Here is a 17498-nt window from a genome sequence, read left to right on the forward strand (position 1 = left end):
GGGAATAAAATAATGAACCAGAGAGAAACAATTTCTGTCATATTAGGAAATACACCCATTTTAGAAAATATACTAAATAAAAACCTTATATTAACATATTTAATTACTATAAGAACAAAACTGAAGCGTGGAAAGCTGGCATTACCACTTCTTTGCCAGGGCAGCCTTTGAAAAATGGAGTATCCGAAATTGGATCAGAGAGATACGATTGGAGGAGATTTAGCCGAAGGCCCGTGGGAGGTTCGTTAGTCATTTTTACTCCATTCTGTAGAATTGTTACTGGGAACTAAGACAAAACAAATGTAAAGTATTACACAAGATGACAATCTTGATCCTAAGAATGCAAATGCCAGTGCATTAAATAATAAGTATAGCAGCAGAATATAAGCAAACCTTCAAGGTGAAGAGTTTAGAACTCAACTAAGAAAGACAGAGGAACAGGCGGCTAAATAAATGCACTGGGCTCTATCACAAGACGCAAACACACCTTTGGAGATGGGTAGCTCGTGAGCCAAAGCCTAAAGGTTGGATTGCAGATTTCAGCTGAAAAATCTTCACATATTTTCTCCAGTGTGGGCATCCAGGAGACAGCAAGGTGACAGTTCTGCAGACACACCCAAGTTCCTTCTTCTATTGCCCCTTTAATCATCTTTGATGCAACTGGTCCTTGTCCTTGCCCCAGTGAAATAGCTTGAAATTTATTTCCGGACATAGATTTATCATTTGCAAATTTCAGCAGGCCTACAAGGGGCATAAATAAATGAGACCACGTCTTACTCTACTCTAGCTTACAGTTTCTGTGAAAAATTCTGCTTACCTTTCCCTAAATGCCAGATTTGTTAGTGGATTTACAATCATATAACAAATGTGTACTGAACAAAATGTTTTAATTATAAGTTAAAAGCTTACAGTATATGCTGCAATACATGGTGCATTTATATAGATGCAGGCAAAACATGCACAAATAATAAGGGGTGTGTGTGTGTGTGTGTGTGTGTGTGTGTGTGTGTGTGTGTGTGTGACAATAAATATACTTACTGGCCATAGGATCTGCTCCAGGAGACAGCACAAAAACTAAGGGAATGGTGCAATTTGAATCCAAGTAACTCTTTGTCAAGTCAAATGGTGGAGGCTCTACAAATTTTTTCCCTAGCTTGTCAGTTACATAATTTGTTATAGCTGGGGTTATCTAGAAATAGAGAAGATACATTCTTTTGAGAATGTTTTATGTATATCACAGATTTACAGGGGAAAAATGAACAAAAACATTAAAATGTGAGCATAACTGCCCAAAGGAATACAATTCATCATAGGAAATCATTAATTTCTCTAATACACACACACACACACACACACACACACACACACACACACACACATATATAATCTATAAACAAGACAAGAAAAACATTCCAAGGGAAAATGGACAGAGGAGATTATTTGCTTACAGCAAAAGAAATACAAGTAAATCTTAAACCTAAGAAAACATGTCTCGGCCTGGAGAGATGGCTCAGAGGTTAAGAGTACTGTTCTGCTCCTCCAGAGGTCCTGAGTTCCATTCCCAGCAACCACATGGTGGCTTATAACTATCTCTAATGTGATCTGGTGCTCTTTTCTGGAGGGTAGGTACACATGCAGGCAGAACATTGTATACATAAATAAATCTTTAAAAAAGGAGGAGGAGGAGGAGGAGGAGGAGGAGGCGGCGGCGGCGGCGGCATGTCTCAGCACTGGCAAGATGGCCCAGCAGTTAGGAGTGCTTGGGCCTCTACCAGAGGACCTGAGCTGTTTCCAACATCCACATGTGTCAGCTCACAGCCATCTGGAACCCCAGCTCCCAGGGAGCCAACATCCTCGTCTGCTCTCAATGGGCACACATACACATGCAGCATGCTCTCCCTCTCTCTCTCTCTCTCTCTCTCTCTCTCTCTCTCTCTCTCTTCCTTTCCTCCTTCTCTCTCTCCTTCTTTTTCTTGTGCTCTCCCTCCCTCTCTCACACATAAAAATAATTTTTAAAAATCCTTTAAAAATGGGATCCTTTCATTTAATATGGCAAAAGCTGCAAACTATCTGCCATTTTTGCCTCCTTTAGGTAACAGAAACACAGTTATTTCTCAGCATTTCTTGTTGCTAATGGCACATGTTAAAATGTTAGTTAAAAATACACAAGTATAAACTGCTATTCTTGTTTATTTTACTGTATGTACTTCTTTATTTTTGTGTTGTGTAGGTCAGAGAACAACTTGTGGGAACTGGGTCTCTCTCCATCATGTGGGTCCTAGAAACCGAGCTCAGAGCACTGGGATTGGCAGCAAATGTCTTTACATTACTGAGTCATCTCATCAGCACACAAGTAGAAATTATATACATTATTTGCAGATTATAGTTTCATCAGGAAGTGTGTTCTTCAACACCTTTCCTTCTTCAACAGTTCATGAGGAAGCTCCAATCTTGCTGACTAGGGACTTTTCTAGACCTCAGTATCTATGTGATCTCAAAGGCAAAGTGAGGCCAGCAGAGTAACCCCGAAGGCAGGGGTGACAGTTCTAGAGCAAAACGATTTCAAAATAAGAATGAGCAGGGCTGGAGAGATGGCGCCACAGTTAAGAGCACCTTCTGCCCTTGCAGAGGACCAGGGTTTGGTTCCCAGCACTCACATGGTGCCTCACAACCACCTGTAACTCCAGTTCCAAGGGATCTGATGCCCTCTTTTGACCTCCATGGGCACCTGGCATGCACAAAGTATACATACATACATGCATGCAACACACTCACATACATGAAATAAATCTCCAAAGGAAGAAAGGAAGAAAAGAAGGAAGCAAACATATAAGCAAATTTATTAAGGTGCCTTGCCATTTGTCTTCTAAGCAGCTATATTTTTGGTATCTTTTTGATAGTGGGTTATTTTATAAGAAAAACGTAAATTATAACCACACTGAGGTCTAATAATTTGCCTCTCATACTCTATAAATAAGAAAAAGATTTCTTTTAATACCATGATACCCAAATAGTTGGTCAAATAGATTACACTTTGTTGCTAAGGCTAAAAAGTCTACACTTTTTGGCTGAGATTACTATTTAAATCCATAGACTAAGTAAAGCTGGTTTCCCTCTGTGATGTAATGTGAGAAGGCCTCATCTAATCCATGGGACAGTTTACAGGACAACAAGGCAAGGGGACAGATGTCTTCTCAGACTGCCTTTGGAGCTGAACAGCACTATCAGAGCTTCCTCGCGCCTTAGTTTTCCCAGGCTGACTTGCCAATTTCACCATCTCATCACCCACTTCCTTAAACACAATCAGTCTCTGTCTATCCCATGGGTTCTGTTTCTTTGGAAAGCCCCAAATGACATGTTTTAACTCAATTTAGTTCAGCCCACTTTGTAGAAATTGACTGACCATATAATATCTGCCATGCAGTACTCTTTAAGTCTTGAAGATATACATCGGGCAAAGATATGGGTCCCCAACGTCTAGCCAGGGAGACCCTAACAAATAAAAAAGTATTGTGTGTTCTATCAGGGTAAGTCCTATGGTGTGTAAGTTCAGCCGTCAAAGCACCAAGGACGAAGCAGTGACTCCACAGGAGGCGGGCTGACTCCAGTGCCCACCAGAGAGCCCATCTGAGAAGAACAGATGGGTGTGGCCCGGATGCAAAGCAGGGGTCTTATTAGGTCAGCTGAACAAAGTTAAGTTCTTCATTCTTCAAGAAGACATTATCAGTAGTTTACTGTAGTTTTCAGCTCTATAAACTTACACAGCTTTTAAACCTTTTAACACTTACCTTACATAGACATTAGCTAGCATCCAAAAACATTAACCTTTCTATCCTAATTCTATGTGCTTTCTACATTTAAATTTTAAAATGTTTATTTATTTATTTTTTTTTTTTTTTAGGATTTTTGAAACAAGGTCTCACTCTGTAGCTTGGAACTCACAGTGGTCCTCCTGCCTCAGCCTCCTGAGTGCTGAAATCACATTTACTATAAGCAAGACCTAGAAATATGAGGAGTTTTCCTCTTTTCTTCCAACTCTGGCTAAAACGGTGAAAAACATGCAATCAAATAAACAAACAAATAAACAAAATCAAACCATTTCCCTTTGCTTATCCCTGTCTCTAGGTTTTCAGCACCAGCCACAGAGCAAGCCTGAGGTTCCAGTTACACCATATTTGCTGGCTAAGAGGCCCATCATGGAATAGAGAGGCGTCATGCAGCAGGAGGCTGCACAATGCTGTGTTTAGGGCTGGTACTTCATAAACTGCATTTTCCCTGGATTTCAAATTTGCCTTTTACCTTATCAGGCCTTAAACACCGAAGAATTATTATTTTCTGCAGTTCATTCAATGTCTTATCCATTGGTTCTGGAAATTTCATATTGTGAGGTTCTTTGCTGTCATAGATTTCCCGCCACTCCATTATGTGGTAACAAAAATGCTCCCTGGTGGAAAAATAACATTTTTTCATTGAGAAATATTTTAAGAGATGATTGAACAAGGGAAGAAATCAGACACTCAGGGACATGTTAAACCACTAGAATACAAGCGTTGCTCTGGAAGGCGGGCAGGGAATGCACTCTGTCTAGGAATAGATAGATAAGTGCTTTTGGTGGAGTAGGAGAAGATGCCGGAACCCATGATTCAGACAACACAGCTTTACTGAGATTTATGACTTCTACAGCCTACAGGACTCTGGTCCTGGTGGTGGCAGATTTGGTTGACTTCTTCCAGCTGTGAGTTCTTCCATTGCCAGAAGTACCATGGTATTATTTCAATCCTGAAAAGAAATGTTACTTTTTCTTGATTTCTGGACATAAGAATTGTACCACTGTCACAAAAGAAGAGCATCATGTATAAAGAAAGATAAGCAGAAAAATAAAAAACAGAAGTGGGCCGGGCTTAGTGGTGCAAACCTTTAATCCCAGCACTTGGGAGGCAGACGCAGGCAGATCACTGTGAGTTTGAGGCCAGCCTGGTCTACAAAGTGAGTCTAGGACAGCCAAGGCTACACAGAAAAACCTTGTCTCAAAAACAAAAACAAAAACAAAATACCAAAACAAACAAATAAGAAAAAAAAAAACACAAACCCCCCAAAACAGAAGTGGGTTTTTTCCGTGTCATCATTGATTGCTGTTTAGCCGTAAGCTCCAAGTAACAAAGGCCTAGAGTCAGAGGGAAGGTCCCTCTTCTCTGGAAAGTGCCCAGTTTAACCACACACTGGCAGACACCAAGGTGACCAGCTTCCTACAGAGAAGACACCCCAAGAATATCATTGGCAATATGGATGACCTGAAGATGCCTAGGTTCACAATACACATACATCAATACCTCTACTTCATCAACATGAAGTACACTCTGTGTTCTGGGGCTTACTGGGCCACTTGGATGACCATGCACTATTGTACTAGGCTGGAACATTTAAACCAGGCTAGCCTTGAAGTCAATCCCGTTTCCTCAGTCTCTGGAGTGCTAAGGTTGCAAGCATGTTCCACCGTGCCTCAAGATGCTGAATGTTTTATAGGAGAGGCTTTAGCAAAGTTATTTTAGCTAAATAGTTAATTTGGAATAAAAAAAAAAAGATAACCCCTTTTTTTGTCAAATTATTTCTCTCTCTCTCTCTCTCTCTCTGCTTGAATATCTCTGTATTAGGTCTGCTTTGTAATTATATACAACAATTTGGAGAAAAATATGATGTAATGAAAATAGCAAAGAACACACAGCTAATATCTAATACATTGAGGAAATAGTAATATATATCAAATGACAGTTCTAATACTTGGCTTTATTTTTATCATTTTGTTTTTAAACTAAAATAATACAATGGATATCACAATTTTCATGCTCAGCATGATTTGACAGATTAACTATGATACATTCAATTAAATTTGAATTATGTGCCACAAATAAAATACTTAATATATAAGCATTTGTAATATATATTTATCTACATTAAAATAGTCATCATATATGTAAAATACAGACTGAAAGGAAAATCTAAATTTTAATTTGCTAAATCTGGCAACTAATTTTGGAGCCTGGAAAAAATCTTTGTGTTTTTTTTTTCATTTTTTTCCTGTCTCTTTTTCTTTAAAAAAGGTGTTGGGGCATCCCCTCCTCAGAGCTGAAGATTGGTAAAATGGAAAAAAATTAAATAAAAGTTTCTCCCTTCACTATAGCCCTTAAGGTGTTGTGCTAAAACTCGACAATAGTTCTCATAATTCTACATTAGCCTTAGCTGTAGCCTTAATTTGATCTATGTTCCTTACCCTAACTATGACATCTTATTTTTTCTAGTCTGGACCCAACCCCCCCCCAACCCCCTCCACTCCCCCTCCCCCTCCCCCCGCTGCCCCGCCCATCATCAGGTCCTTGGGTCTTAGAAACTCCCTAGACTCCTATGACATTAGACCAGCCAATGAGCTTAAAGGTTAGAGAGTGCTTCTTTGTCCAGACAGCCTAAATGTTGCAAGTGTGCCTGTTTGTGGTTTTTCCCATATAAAAACTGGCCCTGGGAACTGCCTGGGGTTGCAGTCTTGGCTCCCTTGTCCAGCTGTGCCCAGATTGACCGGTTTGAAAAAGAACGTTCAATAAGATATCTACTTGGCCGGGCCGTGGTGGCTCACGCCTTTAATCCCACCACTTGGGAGGCAGAATCAGGCAGATCCCTATGAGTTCGAGGCCAGCCTGGTCTACAATGCGAGTGCAGGACAGCCAAGGCTACACAGAGAAACTCTGTCTCAAAAAAAAAAAACAAAAACAAAAACCCAAAAAAAGGGCACTAATGGTGAGGTTACTGCTAACAGGAGTAAAAGCCTTAAAGCAGGATAAAGCAACTGAAAACAGATTGCCATTGGGGATTTAAATGAAGTGGGTTTGAACTCTTAGTATCAGTGGGACCATTACAGGTCTGAGAAGTGTTACAGATAGCTCCAGAAAGCAAGAGCAGATGCAGGAGCAAGCCTGCAGGCCTGGGAAAGTGCTGCGGCCTTGTAAGCTTCCAGAGCAGCAGGTCTCAGGAAACAGGATGAATTACCATCCAAGTCTGTAGCATGGGGCCTTAGAGCCTGAGACAGGAGCAGGTCCCCTTTGCCTGCCCTAGAAGATGAGTTTTGGGAGCTAGCTCAAGTAATCTGTTGTCCAAGTACAGTAGCCACAAGCATAGGCCATCTTCTCTATCTAGTTTTACCTCGTGCTAGGCTCTGAAGGCCAAACTAACAGAGTTCCAGCTAGGTGACTGAATGAGGGCATGCAAATGAAGGGAAGAAAATAGGACCATCAGGGGAGAGCGGAAGCACTGAGCCCATGCTCACTGTCAGTCCTCTAGAGTCCACCTCTGCAGATACTTACCTCCATAAGATGTTGCTGTCAGTTCTGGTTGCCATGGTGCCTCTCTCAGGGGGCCTGCTGTTTCCCACTTCCTTCATCTAGCAGGGGGTTTCACTCAGCTGATGTTGTTGTTGTGTGCACCTAGCTGTTGCTGTCACTGAGTAACAGCTACCAGCAGCCCACTCTTTGGCTCTCTTGCCCACCAGGCTTGAGCCTTCTGGTTGCCAGAAGCTGTCAGAAAGCTCCATGTCTCCATGGTGGTGGCAGGAGGGCGTGGGCAGGCACGACACCTACCTTTAATATTACCTTCCAGGTTGTAAGCTCTAACAGGTAGTGTTTCTATTTTGGTGACTTAAGTGTTAGCTTCAAGGATACAGGGTTAAATAAGACTGGCTTTGGCTTCTTACAATGCATGAGCTATAATAAGTGAAATGTTTATGAAAAAGTCTCTTGGAAACTGACTTTGAAAATGTATTGACTCCCCACTTGGGCCCCAAAGTGACTATGTCACAATAAACATGTTGTCTTCAGTTTAACGCCTGTCTCTTTTACTTTGGGCCACCTAATTACGTCTGCAGGTCTTCATGTGAGTAATTTACAGAATGTGTTATAATAATGAATAATATGCCACATGCTAGATAAAGGAGGTTTATTTGTGGGAATGGGGGAGTGGGGGGAAAGAGGAGGGGTGTGCCTATGACACAGAGAGAAAAAGAGACACAGAGAGAAGGAATGAAACCTAGAGAGTGTAAGAGGCTGGTGGGGGTCCTTTTTATCTGGTACACACCTGGCGGCAGGCCCCTAAAAAGCAGGCTAGTGGGACCACCTGTATTTTAACAGTCTATCAAACCTGCCTCTACCCTTTCAAGACTGAAGGCAGAGGTCAGTTATAGTTCTAAACCAGTCACTTCTGGTGCTAGGAAGAACAAAACCTCAGAGGATGAACTCTGGCCTTCCCAGAAAAGGGCAATTACCCATGAGGGCCAGGCAGCACGCTGAAACAGAAGTACTTATTCATTCATCAAAACCACTTCTCAATATTTCTTTGGACCACTTTGCAGGACTGGAGCACTGATCAGGAAGACACAGCTGGTCCAGTAATGGGAACAGGAGATAGGAACTAGTCAGGTAGTTTGGGACCAGGCCCTTGTTTCCTGCCTGCACTTGGCTAGAAGCTGGAAACATCTTTAGTCCTGTTCCAGCCAGAGGCTAGAAATGTCAGAAACAGCAGGATGGGCTTTGTTTCCTACTTCCGTTTCTTTTTTCTTTCTTTCTTTCTTTTTTTTTTTTTTCTCCTAAATGAACATTCTTGCCTGGAAACTACATGTGAGGACTGGACTGAAACTGGGAGGCATCTGGACCTTGCTGGATAAGCTAACTGGACTGGTCAGCTCATCTCCTCATTCCTCCCCCTCTTCTATAAGCTGGATAAACCCCTCCCATGCTAGTCACTTGGGAGCAACCAGTTCCCCGTGATCTGCTCCTGCTATTATTCGGGATTCTGCCTTTGCTCTTTATGTTAACCTCCCACCTATGATCCACACTAAAATTTCTAAAGCTCATCCTTCTGGGGTTTAGGAATTTCATTTTCAAGTTTACAAAACAAGGCCCGGGAGCCCCGAGCTCAGTAGAACTCTGAAGCCTACCTGAGGCTGGGATCCTCTGTCACCCTCAAAGACCCCTCTTTTCAGCCCTAAGGACGTCACTTTTTTGTTATCCCTGGGACTAATTAATGACACATACACCTTGGCCTAGGTCTTCCCCTGTACATCCAAATCTCATGTCAGTACTCTTAATATGAACATGGGGGAGGGGCCACTGAACCCCTCCGTTTCTTTTCCCAGTGAAGCCACAGTGTTATTTGTCTCTCATTGGTATACTGGAATGACAAATGCGCAGAAGAGCATGCTTTTGCCCTAAAACTTTGTTAAATTGTGTGAGGAGCCCACCTTTCTACTAACCAATAAACTAGAAAGAATCATGGGAAATTTTTAGATTGCAAATTTAACGTTACTATTCAGTCTTAAGTCACCAAGTGTACACAATTACCTGAGTCCTTGGAAGACAGGAAGCTCACTTGCTCGGCAAATCTCCTCCCAGCTTTTATCCTGTAGCCACTCTGGATCAGGATTTTTTTCAGCACTCTTAAGACTTACTCCTCCAGTAAAAAGGAACATCAGTTCCTGGTATTCAATCTCTTTCTTGGCCCTGTGTTCCCAAACAATAGCTGTTGTAAATTGTTGATGTTAATACGGGAGGCGGGCAGTTTCTGCATCAGAGCCTGGACAGAGTAGCTCAGCCTCACAGCTAACGAAACAACTGATGAGGAAACTGCAACAGCTAGGCACTACTGACAGTGGTGGGAGGAGCTCTGCTACTTAGGGGCCTCTGCTCAGGTAAAACTGACGTTTTTTTTAGTGTGCGTTGATGTTTTGCCTGCATGTATGCCTGTGTGAGGATGTCAGATCCCCTGAAACTGTGAGCTGCCATGTGGGTGCTGGGAATTGAACCTGGGTTCTTTGGAGGAGCAGTGCTGTTAACCACTGAGCCATCTCTCCAGCCACCTGACTCAGAACACCAATACTATTGTGGAAACTATTGTTATGCGGAAAATAATGAATTAAACCAAACAGGGCATTATACCGTTCTCTAAGAAGCCATTTTGTAGGTAATATTTTCAAGGTTAAGTCTTTAAAATAAGTAAATTAAGCAAATACAGGTCACTCACAGAAGAAGATTAGCACATAATAAAAAGGAGAACAGCAGCTTGTCCTTCTCAAACAGGGATCGGCATATGTTACAATATAAGTTGTATGTAAAGTGGTCATTTAAATATCGCAGGCGTTTTTCCAAAATTTTGGATCTGTTACTAAAAGGTTAAGAAAAGAAAAATATGCTGTCAAACAATGGTAGGAAAAGTAAGTGACCCGGATTAACCTATAAAATGTTACAAATGTATTAGAATGCTCATTACTAGAGACATTGGGAATCACTCACCCAACCGTCACAGCGGAGGCAGTGCTGACAGTTCTAACCCTCCAAATCAGCACTGCAACACATCAATTCCTCAGGCTCACCCTCCTCCATCCTGAGCACAGTATAAATTCACATTCCAAGTCACACCTGGGAACTCTTAGGGACTTTAATTATTCAGGGGACATTCTAGCAAGACGTGACGTAGAAAGAAACTCCTTACAGTTTACATGTGGGTTCAAGTCACATTTTAACTTCACTTAAGTACAGAAGTTACTAAATACAAGATATTGTTATCAACACTTGAATATCTCACTTAATTCTCAAAACAACCAGAGGAGATAAATATAATTATTATTTCTGTTTTATAAAGAAGGAAACTGAGGCAATTATAGAAAGGGCAACTGGCTTTTCTATTGTCCTGTAGCTACTATGAAATAAAAACAGATTGAATGACATAAAAACCTGTGTATATTCATTGTGACAGATAAACTTGGCTGTCAACTTGATGGGTTTAGGATTGTGATGTAAGAGAACCTCTAGGAACATCTCTGGAGGAATTTACAGAGTAGGCTATTTGAAATGGGTAGCATCAGCCATGTGCTAGAGCAGGAAGAGAACTGAGCACCAGTGTCTACTTTGGCTTTCTGGATTATATACAGTATGGCTAGCAACCTCACACCCTTCCACCATGCATCCCCAGCTTGATGGACTTTCAAACTGTGAGTCAAAATAAACGCTTCCTTTCTTAAGTTGATTTTTCGGTATTTTCTCCTAGCAACAAGAAAGGTAACTAATATATTTATTAATCCATTAAAGTGAAAATATCTAGAAAATTAATTTAAATGTGGTACAGCCCTTTAGACACCTCAAAGTTAGAAGAAGAGACATTAGAATTCTCAGCAAGAAGAAATCTTGAGCATCATTGGAATATTTAAAAGACAGAAAGAAGAACCAGGTGTGGTGGCACACTTGTAATCTTAGTACTCAGGGAACCGAGACAGAAGGATTGCCCCAAGTTTGAGGCCAGCCTGGGATTATAGCAAGTGCTAGGTCAGTCAGCCAGGCCTACAGGGTAAGACCATCCCTCTATGCATAAATCATAGGTACATGAAACAACTTTTATTTTTTTCAGATAGGATTTCTCTGTGTAGCCTTAGTTGTCCTGGAACTCTCTTTGTATGTTACAACCTCTTGAGCACTGGGATTAAAGGTGTGTGCCACCACACCTAGCTATGAAACTTATTAAGGGAAGACTCTAGTTGTCTTTCTTTTGCTCTTTTTTCCTTCTTCTGCTTTTGTTCATTCAATGCTGCATAATGAGAATACTGTAGCAGTAACTACAAACAACATTTACAATTTTTTTTAATGGAAAGGATGGTGAAAGACCCAACCTAGGAAGAATGGATGAAATTAGAAAATTGCTTACCTATCATGAATAGAGTTGATGTAAAGGTTTACAAACCAGGTGAGAGAGTATTGGTACATGGGGTCAATGTTGGCCAGGTCTGCGATGCTGAAGAACAGCACTGATGAGTGTTTAGCGATGGGCCTGTAGCCTTCCCGGGACTCTGCTATTTTGAGTTCTGTCTTTTCTGCAACCTGGTAGAAGAGAGGAATCAAGATGAGTGAATAGGGAGAGTCTTAATCATGTACTTTTCATATAATGGATTTTCTATATATTCAGAAAGCCCTTAACTCAATGACAAGTTGTATGAGCTTAGTTAAAGTGCATTCTATAAGAGAGGAGTTTCTGGCTAAAAGCTAGAAAGAAAGGAAAATGAAAGAATTACAGAGGAAGGAAGAGGAAGGTGAGAGGCAAAAAATATGAAAGAGAAAAAGACAAGCCTTCACTATAGATTAACAGCATGACTACTCACTGACCACTAACTTCTTATCTGAGGAACATGAGAACATGAGTCCTCAATCTCTGCTTGACTCCAGTGTGTCTATTGGTTATTTACTTTCTTTTGCTTTAATAGGCCGGGGGAGAGGGTACTATAGAGAGCAGTGTGCATATATCCATGTTGAAGATATTACCATGTGTATTCTAGCTCACTATGAACCCCGGCTATCAAATAGTCAATAGTTTTACATACATTTACAATACTTTTCTCAACTAGTTTCTCATATGCTTAACCTCTTTGTAGTTAATAGTGCTATAGATAGTTAACCCTGGAAGAGGAAGAGGAAGAGGAAGAGGAAGAAGAAGAAGAAGAAGAAGAAGAGGAGGAGGAGGAGGAGGAGAAGGAGGAGGAGGAAGAAAAGAAGGAGGAAGAGGAGGAGGAGGAGAAGGAGGAGGAAGAGGAGGAGGAGGAAGAAGAGGAAGGGGAGAAGGAAGAAGAGGAGGAAGAGGAAGAGGAAGAGAAGGAATTTCCCTAAGATAGTAGCTGTTCACTTGACAATCCAATCTGCTAGGCTGATACATTCATTCTATAGGGAAAATATTTAGAACACTGCCCAACCAGCTTCCTTGTTTTGCTATTGGTTTCCGAGCCATCAATTGCTGAATGGGTATGCCCGTGCAGCCTTCATTCCACAGAATAATCCCATTTGTAACTGTACATTTAGGTGGTAAGGTTTGACCAGACCCAGGAGAAAAGGATGGAAAGTGTCTGGAGAGGACTGAAGCTCCAAGCACTCTAGAACTTCAGTCAGGCGGTATTTATCGTAAGTGCTAAATGAGAATGGGAGTTTTTCTGGATGTTGTTTTCTACCTGCTATATGAAACTATAAAGAAACAGGGATGGAACTTTTGCATAAAAACTGACTCTTGAGCCAGGTGTGGTGATGCATGCCTTTAATCCCAGCACTCAGGGAGGCAGAGGCAGGTGGATTTCTGTGAATTTGAAGCCACCCTAGTCTACAATGTGAGTCCAGGATGACCAAAGCTGTACAGGGAAACCCTGTCTTGGTGTGGGGCAAGAAGGAAAGAAAGAAAGAAAGAAAGAAAGAAAGAAAGAAAGAAAGAAAGAAAGAAAGAAAGAAAGAAAGAAAGAAAGCTGATCCCTTAATAGAGAAGAGAAGCATAGAAGGATCACACAGCCCCAGAAAGGGAAGAGACAACACGGAAAGTCAGTGCTCCTGGTTATCCATCAGTCCTCAACACACTTCACAGGACGGGCAGTGTGTCATCACAGCAACAGAAAGCAAACTAGCTTGTTTCTCCTCTCTGACAAGCAGTTTGGGGTGCGGATAATGAGAAGGCCACCAGAGTTTCCTGGCCCTGGTGAACTAGACTTGGGACGACAGCCACCACAGAGCATCTCAGCCACGGTCTCAGGTATGAGCTGCTATAGAGTATTTCTCTAAGACAGTATCTTCTTTGCTTCTTCAACAGATGCAAAATAAGGGACCAAACACCTGACAGAAAAAATCCTTGTAATACACTGTCACAAAACTAAACCCCTTAGACATTTGTCACGGAGTAGAGCTGGACTGGAAGGAGCAGTGGAAAGATGTCGAGTGATTAATGCGGCGTCTGTTTTGGTTTCTGTTAGATGTACAGATCAAGTGACAGGGGCCAGAGAGATGGCTCAGTGGTTAAGAGAACTGGCTGCTCTTGCAGAGATCCGGCATTCAGTTTCCAAGACCCAGACCGCAGCTCAAAACCATCTCACTCCAGCTCCAGGGATCTCCTACGGTCTTCCTGCCTCAGAAGGCACCAGGCACGCAGGGGTTGCACAGACATATATGCAGACAAAGCAGTCATACACAGATAAAAATAAAAACACATCTTTAAAAAATTTAAAATCATTAAAAATGTTTTTAGAGGAAAGAAGAGACAATATCTTAAGGGGCAGGTCTTGGACCACGACGGTGAGATGGCTCGGTGGTAAAAGCACAACCTGAGCTCCCTCTCCAGAACACACGGGAATGCCAGACAAGAGGACTCCCATCTGTAATCCGAGAACCTCTATGGCAAAATGGGAGGCAGAGACAGCAGAGTCAGCTGAACGTTTGCGACAAGATGCAGAGCAGAAAACAAGAAAGATTTGGCCTCAGTAAGGTAGAAGGAAGGACCCAACTCCTGAAGTTAGCCTCTGACTTCCACATATGCACCACTGGCCTATCACTTCATGTCCCACCTCATAAATAAACAAACCTTGGGGGAGAGAATGGCACAAAATGTACAATAGACTAGTACCTGCATGGGTTGATGCATTTGGAATGTATTATTGGTCCTAGGCCACCTGCCTCTTTCCTCCTGCTGGCACTTGTGTCTCCTCTCTCTCCCCTCTTCCCTCTCCCCCTCGCCCCACTTTCTCTAATAGCCACATGGGTGACAGGCTGACGTCAGAACATCTCCTATTGGTTCCAAGAACCACTTATTGCTTATTTATTGTGGGTTTATCTCCACACACCTCAAACTCCAAGCACTAACTGGGGTAAGACAACTTTCAAAGTTCAGTTTCTATGTGAAGAGTCAGCTAAATGCTAAATAACCCTGTCTGTGCTGCACACTTAGCTGGTAGCTTCATTTTATTTCTTCTATGTATAGATCATGTATAGATTGAACGCAATTTAGAGAAATTCAACAGTAGGATATTTTCTTCTGAGTTCAACACCGGTTTCTAAGTTTTGAGGTTTTGTCAATTTTCTTTTCTTGAAAGCCTACAACAGCATTTCCTCAGGGACTAGAAACAGTTCTAGGCGTCTTTATCTCACCTGCTGTTTCTTCGTTATCTCATTAGACATCAGTTTGGCAGAGTCTAAGACTTTTATTGCGCTTTCATCTTCCAAAATATTCCCTTCTGAAGATGATAATGTTTCTAAAATTCTTGTCTCTATGTCTTTGAGCTGCTTCTTATTAGCTGCAGACTGAAGAATAAGAGCATTTCGCTCCTCCTCTAACTCTGGCCTAAAAAAGATAGAAACATTTACTGTAAATTTGTAGCATATAATCTAACTTCTGTCTAAATATTGTATATAAAAATTTGTGAACATTTGAATATTATATAGATGTTTAAAAAACTAATCAATTTTACTATGGTAGGGAGAAGCGTAACTGCGGGAGAATAAGTGTGGTGGGTAGTTTCTTTTTTTTTAAATTTTTTTTATTAATTTATTCTTGTTACATCTCAATGGTTATCCCATCCCTTGTATCCTCCCATTCTTCCCTTCCTCCCATTTTCCCCTTACTCCCCTCCCCTATGACTGCCACTGAGGGGGACTTCCTCCCCTGTATATGCTCATCGGGTCTCTTCTTGGTAGCCTGCTATCCTTCCTCTGAGTGCCACCAGGTCTCCCCATCTAGGGGATGTGGTCAAAGATGAGGCACCAGAGTACGTGTTTCAATGGTTAACGTGGGGCCATCTAAAGTTGCCTGGCAAGGGGCTCTCAGTGAGGGCTTATTTAAATGAGGCTGGTCCCACTGTGCGGCTGGACACTGAACTATGAAAAGGAGAGAGGGAGCGAGTGTTGCCATGCATGTATCTATTGCTCTCTACTTCCCATAGCAGATGTCATGTGACCAGTGCTCTCACACTGCTGTGCTGTGACTTCCCTGCCAAGGATGACTATAAACCGGAACCGTGGACGGAAATAAACCCTTTCTCTCCCAACTTATTGTTGTCAACATATTTGATCACAGCAATAGGAAATGAAAAGGCTCATACAAATATTGACAAGTTTAAGCAAAGAAAATATCATTTGCATACCTAAAATGTGACAGTAACTCTAAGATTGTGTTATATTAATCCTTGTGGCATAGCTGGTTATATACAGGAAAATAAAAAGACTCCAAGTAGGAGATTTTTTATTAGTTCATTGGCTTTGTCATTAATAACTCTTCTAAAATAGCAATTTAGAAGCAGGAATGGTCTTACTGGCTTTTTAAGTGAAGGCAAAATTGGCATTAAGCACTAATGAGCAAAAGTGGATGAAACTTCACAATAATACCATCTGTTATAGAGATGTTATAATATAGATCTTGTTTACATTTACATCTTGGAAGTAACAAAGCTACTTTTATATCCTTTTAATTTGATTTCACTCAACAGACCACTTAATAATGCCATATTAAGCTTCAATGAGAATCAATTATTTTCTTCCAGAATTTATTTCTTTCATGGAGCTTTTCTGGGTATTCTTTTTTTTCTCATTTGAAAAACAATGTATATTAGTAATAGAAAAATTCAAAACAAACAATAAAATCATAAAAATTCTCTATGTTATTACGTACTAGGTAAAACAATCGCTACTATTCAGGCATATTCCATCTTAATCTTTTCCTTTCTTCTTCATTTAGAACACAGACTCATTTATCAATTTGGGGGGGGTTTAGAGAGAGGGTTTCTCTGTATAGCCTTGGCTGTCCTGGACTCACTTTGTAGACCAGGCTGGCCTCACATAGATCTGCCTCTGCACCCCTGAGTGCTAGGATTATAGGCGTACACCACTGTGCCTGGCTGTTTATCAGTTTTAAATGCAGTATTACTTATAATACATATGTAGCTTTACCACCTATATTCACACCCTATCCCAGGCAGTTTCTAAGTTTAGCATTCTATATAGAAGTCTTTGACACATTTCTGATTCCATCCATGGCCTATATCACTATGGACGAAGTTTCTAACTCAGTCATGGGATGCATTCTGAAATCTCTTTATCCATATAAAAAGACCAGTAAAACATGACGTGGCTTAAAAGTTATTACTGAATGGCTATTTAAAAAATTATATAAGTGCTTAATTTATAAGGACAGAATATAAAATTTAGTCATTTCAAAACAGTCACAAAACAAAAATACTAATGGCCTACAGATATTCTCTAGATTGCCTAAAGCATCTTAGAAACAAACAAACCAACCATACCTCTCCTTTGCAACGACAATGCCTAGTAATTGATCTTCAAGCCCTTCTGGAGTTATCATGAAATTGAGCAAAGACACTTTTGTAGCCAGTTCTGGCATGTAGTGTGGATTTCTCAGTTTTGTGGTGATATAAAACTTAAAATCAAAGGAATATTCAATAATGACCTCACCAAGTCGGATGCAATCAATACCACCTATATTTTAGAAAAAGTAGATGACAAATGAGCCAAGTTACTTAGCCTGTCTTCCTAAGGACTCCCAAGGCCTTATCTAAGTTATAAGCAAAGAGTCCTAAGTAATTTTTTTTTCAAGGCAGGGTCTCTCTGTGTTAGCTTTGGCTGTCTTGGACTCACTTTGTAGACCAGGCTGGCCTCAAACTCACA

General features: G+C 41.1%; 1 protein-coding gene across 2 annotated transcripts in view; it reads right to left on the reverse strand.

Moving 5' to 3' along the window:
• The window catches only part of DNAH12 (dynein axonemal heavy chain 12), a 159482-nt gene that overhangs the window by 22809 nt on the left and 119175 nt on the right, over positions 1–17498 (reverse strand). For both annotated transcript variants that reach the window (XM_084793926.1, XM_084793925.1), the window contains exons 57-65: positions 17117–17309; positions 14970–15162; positions 11731–11903; positions 10057–10197; positions 9378–9536; positions 4300–4444; positions 1039–1189; positions 488–741; positions 146–286 (exon numbers count right to left, since the gene is read on the reverse strand). In XM_084793926.1, coding sequence (XP_084650052.1) covers positions 146–286; positions 488–741; positions 1039–1189; positions 4300–4444; positions 9378–9536; positions 10057–10197; positions 11731–11903; positions 14970–15162; positions 17117–17309 — 1550 coding nt within the window. The remainder of the gene's footprint in view (positions 1–145; positions 287–487; positions 742–1038; positions 1190–4299; positions 4445–9377; positions 9537–10056; positions 10198–11730; positions 11904–14969; positions 15163–17116; positions 17310–17498) is intronic.

The sequence above is a fragment of the Acomys minous genome, assembly GCF_964271855.1.
Source record: "Acomys minous genome assembly, chromosome: 9".
NCBI lineage: Eukaryota > Metazoa > Chordata > Mammalia > Rodentia > Muridae > Acomys > Acomys minous.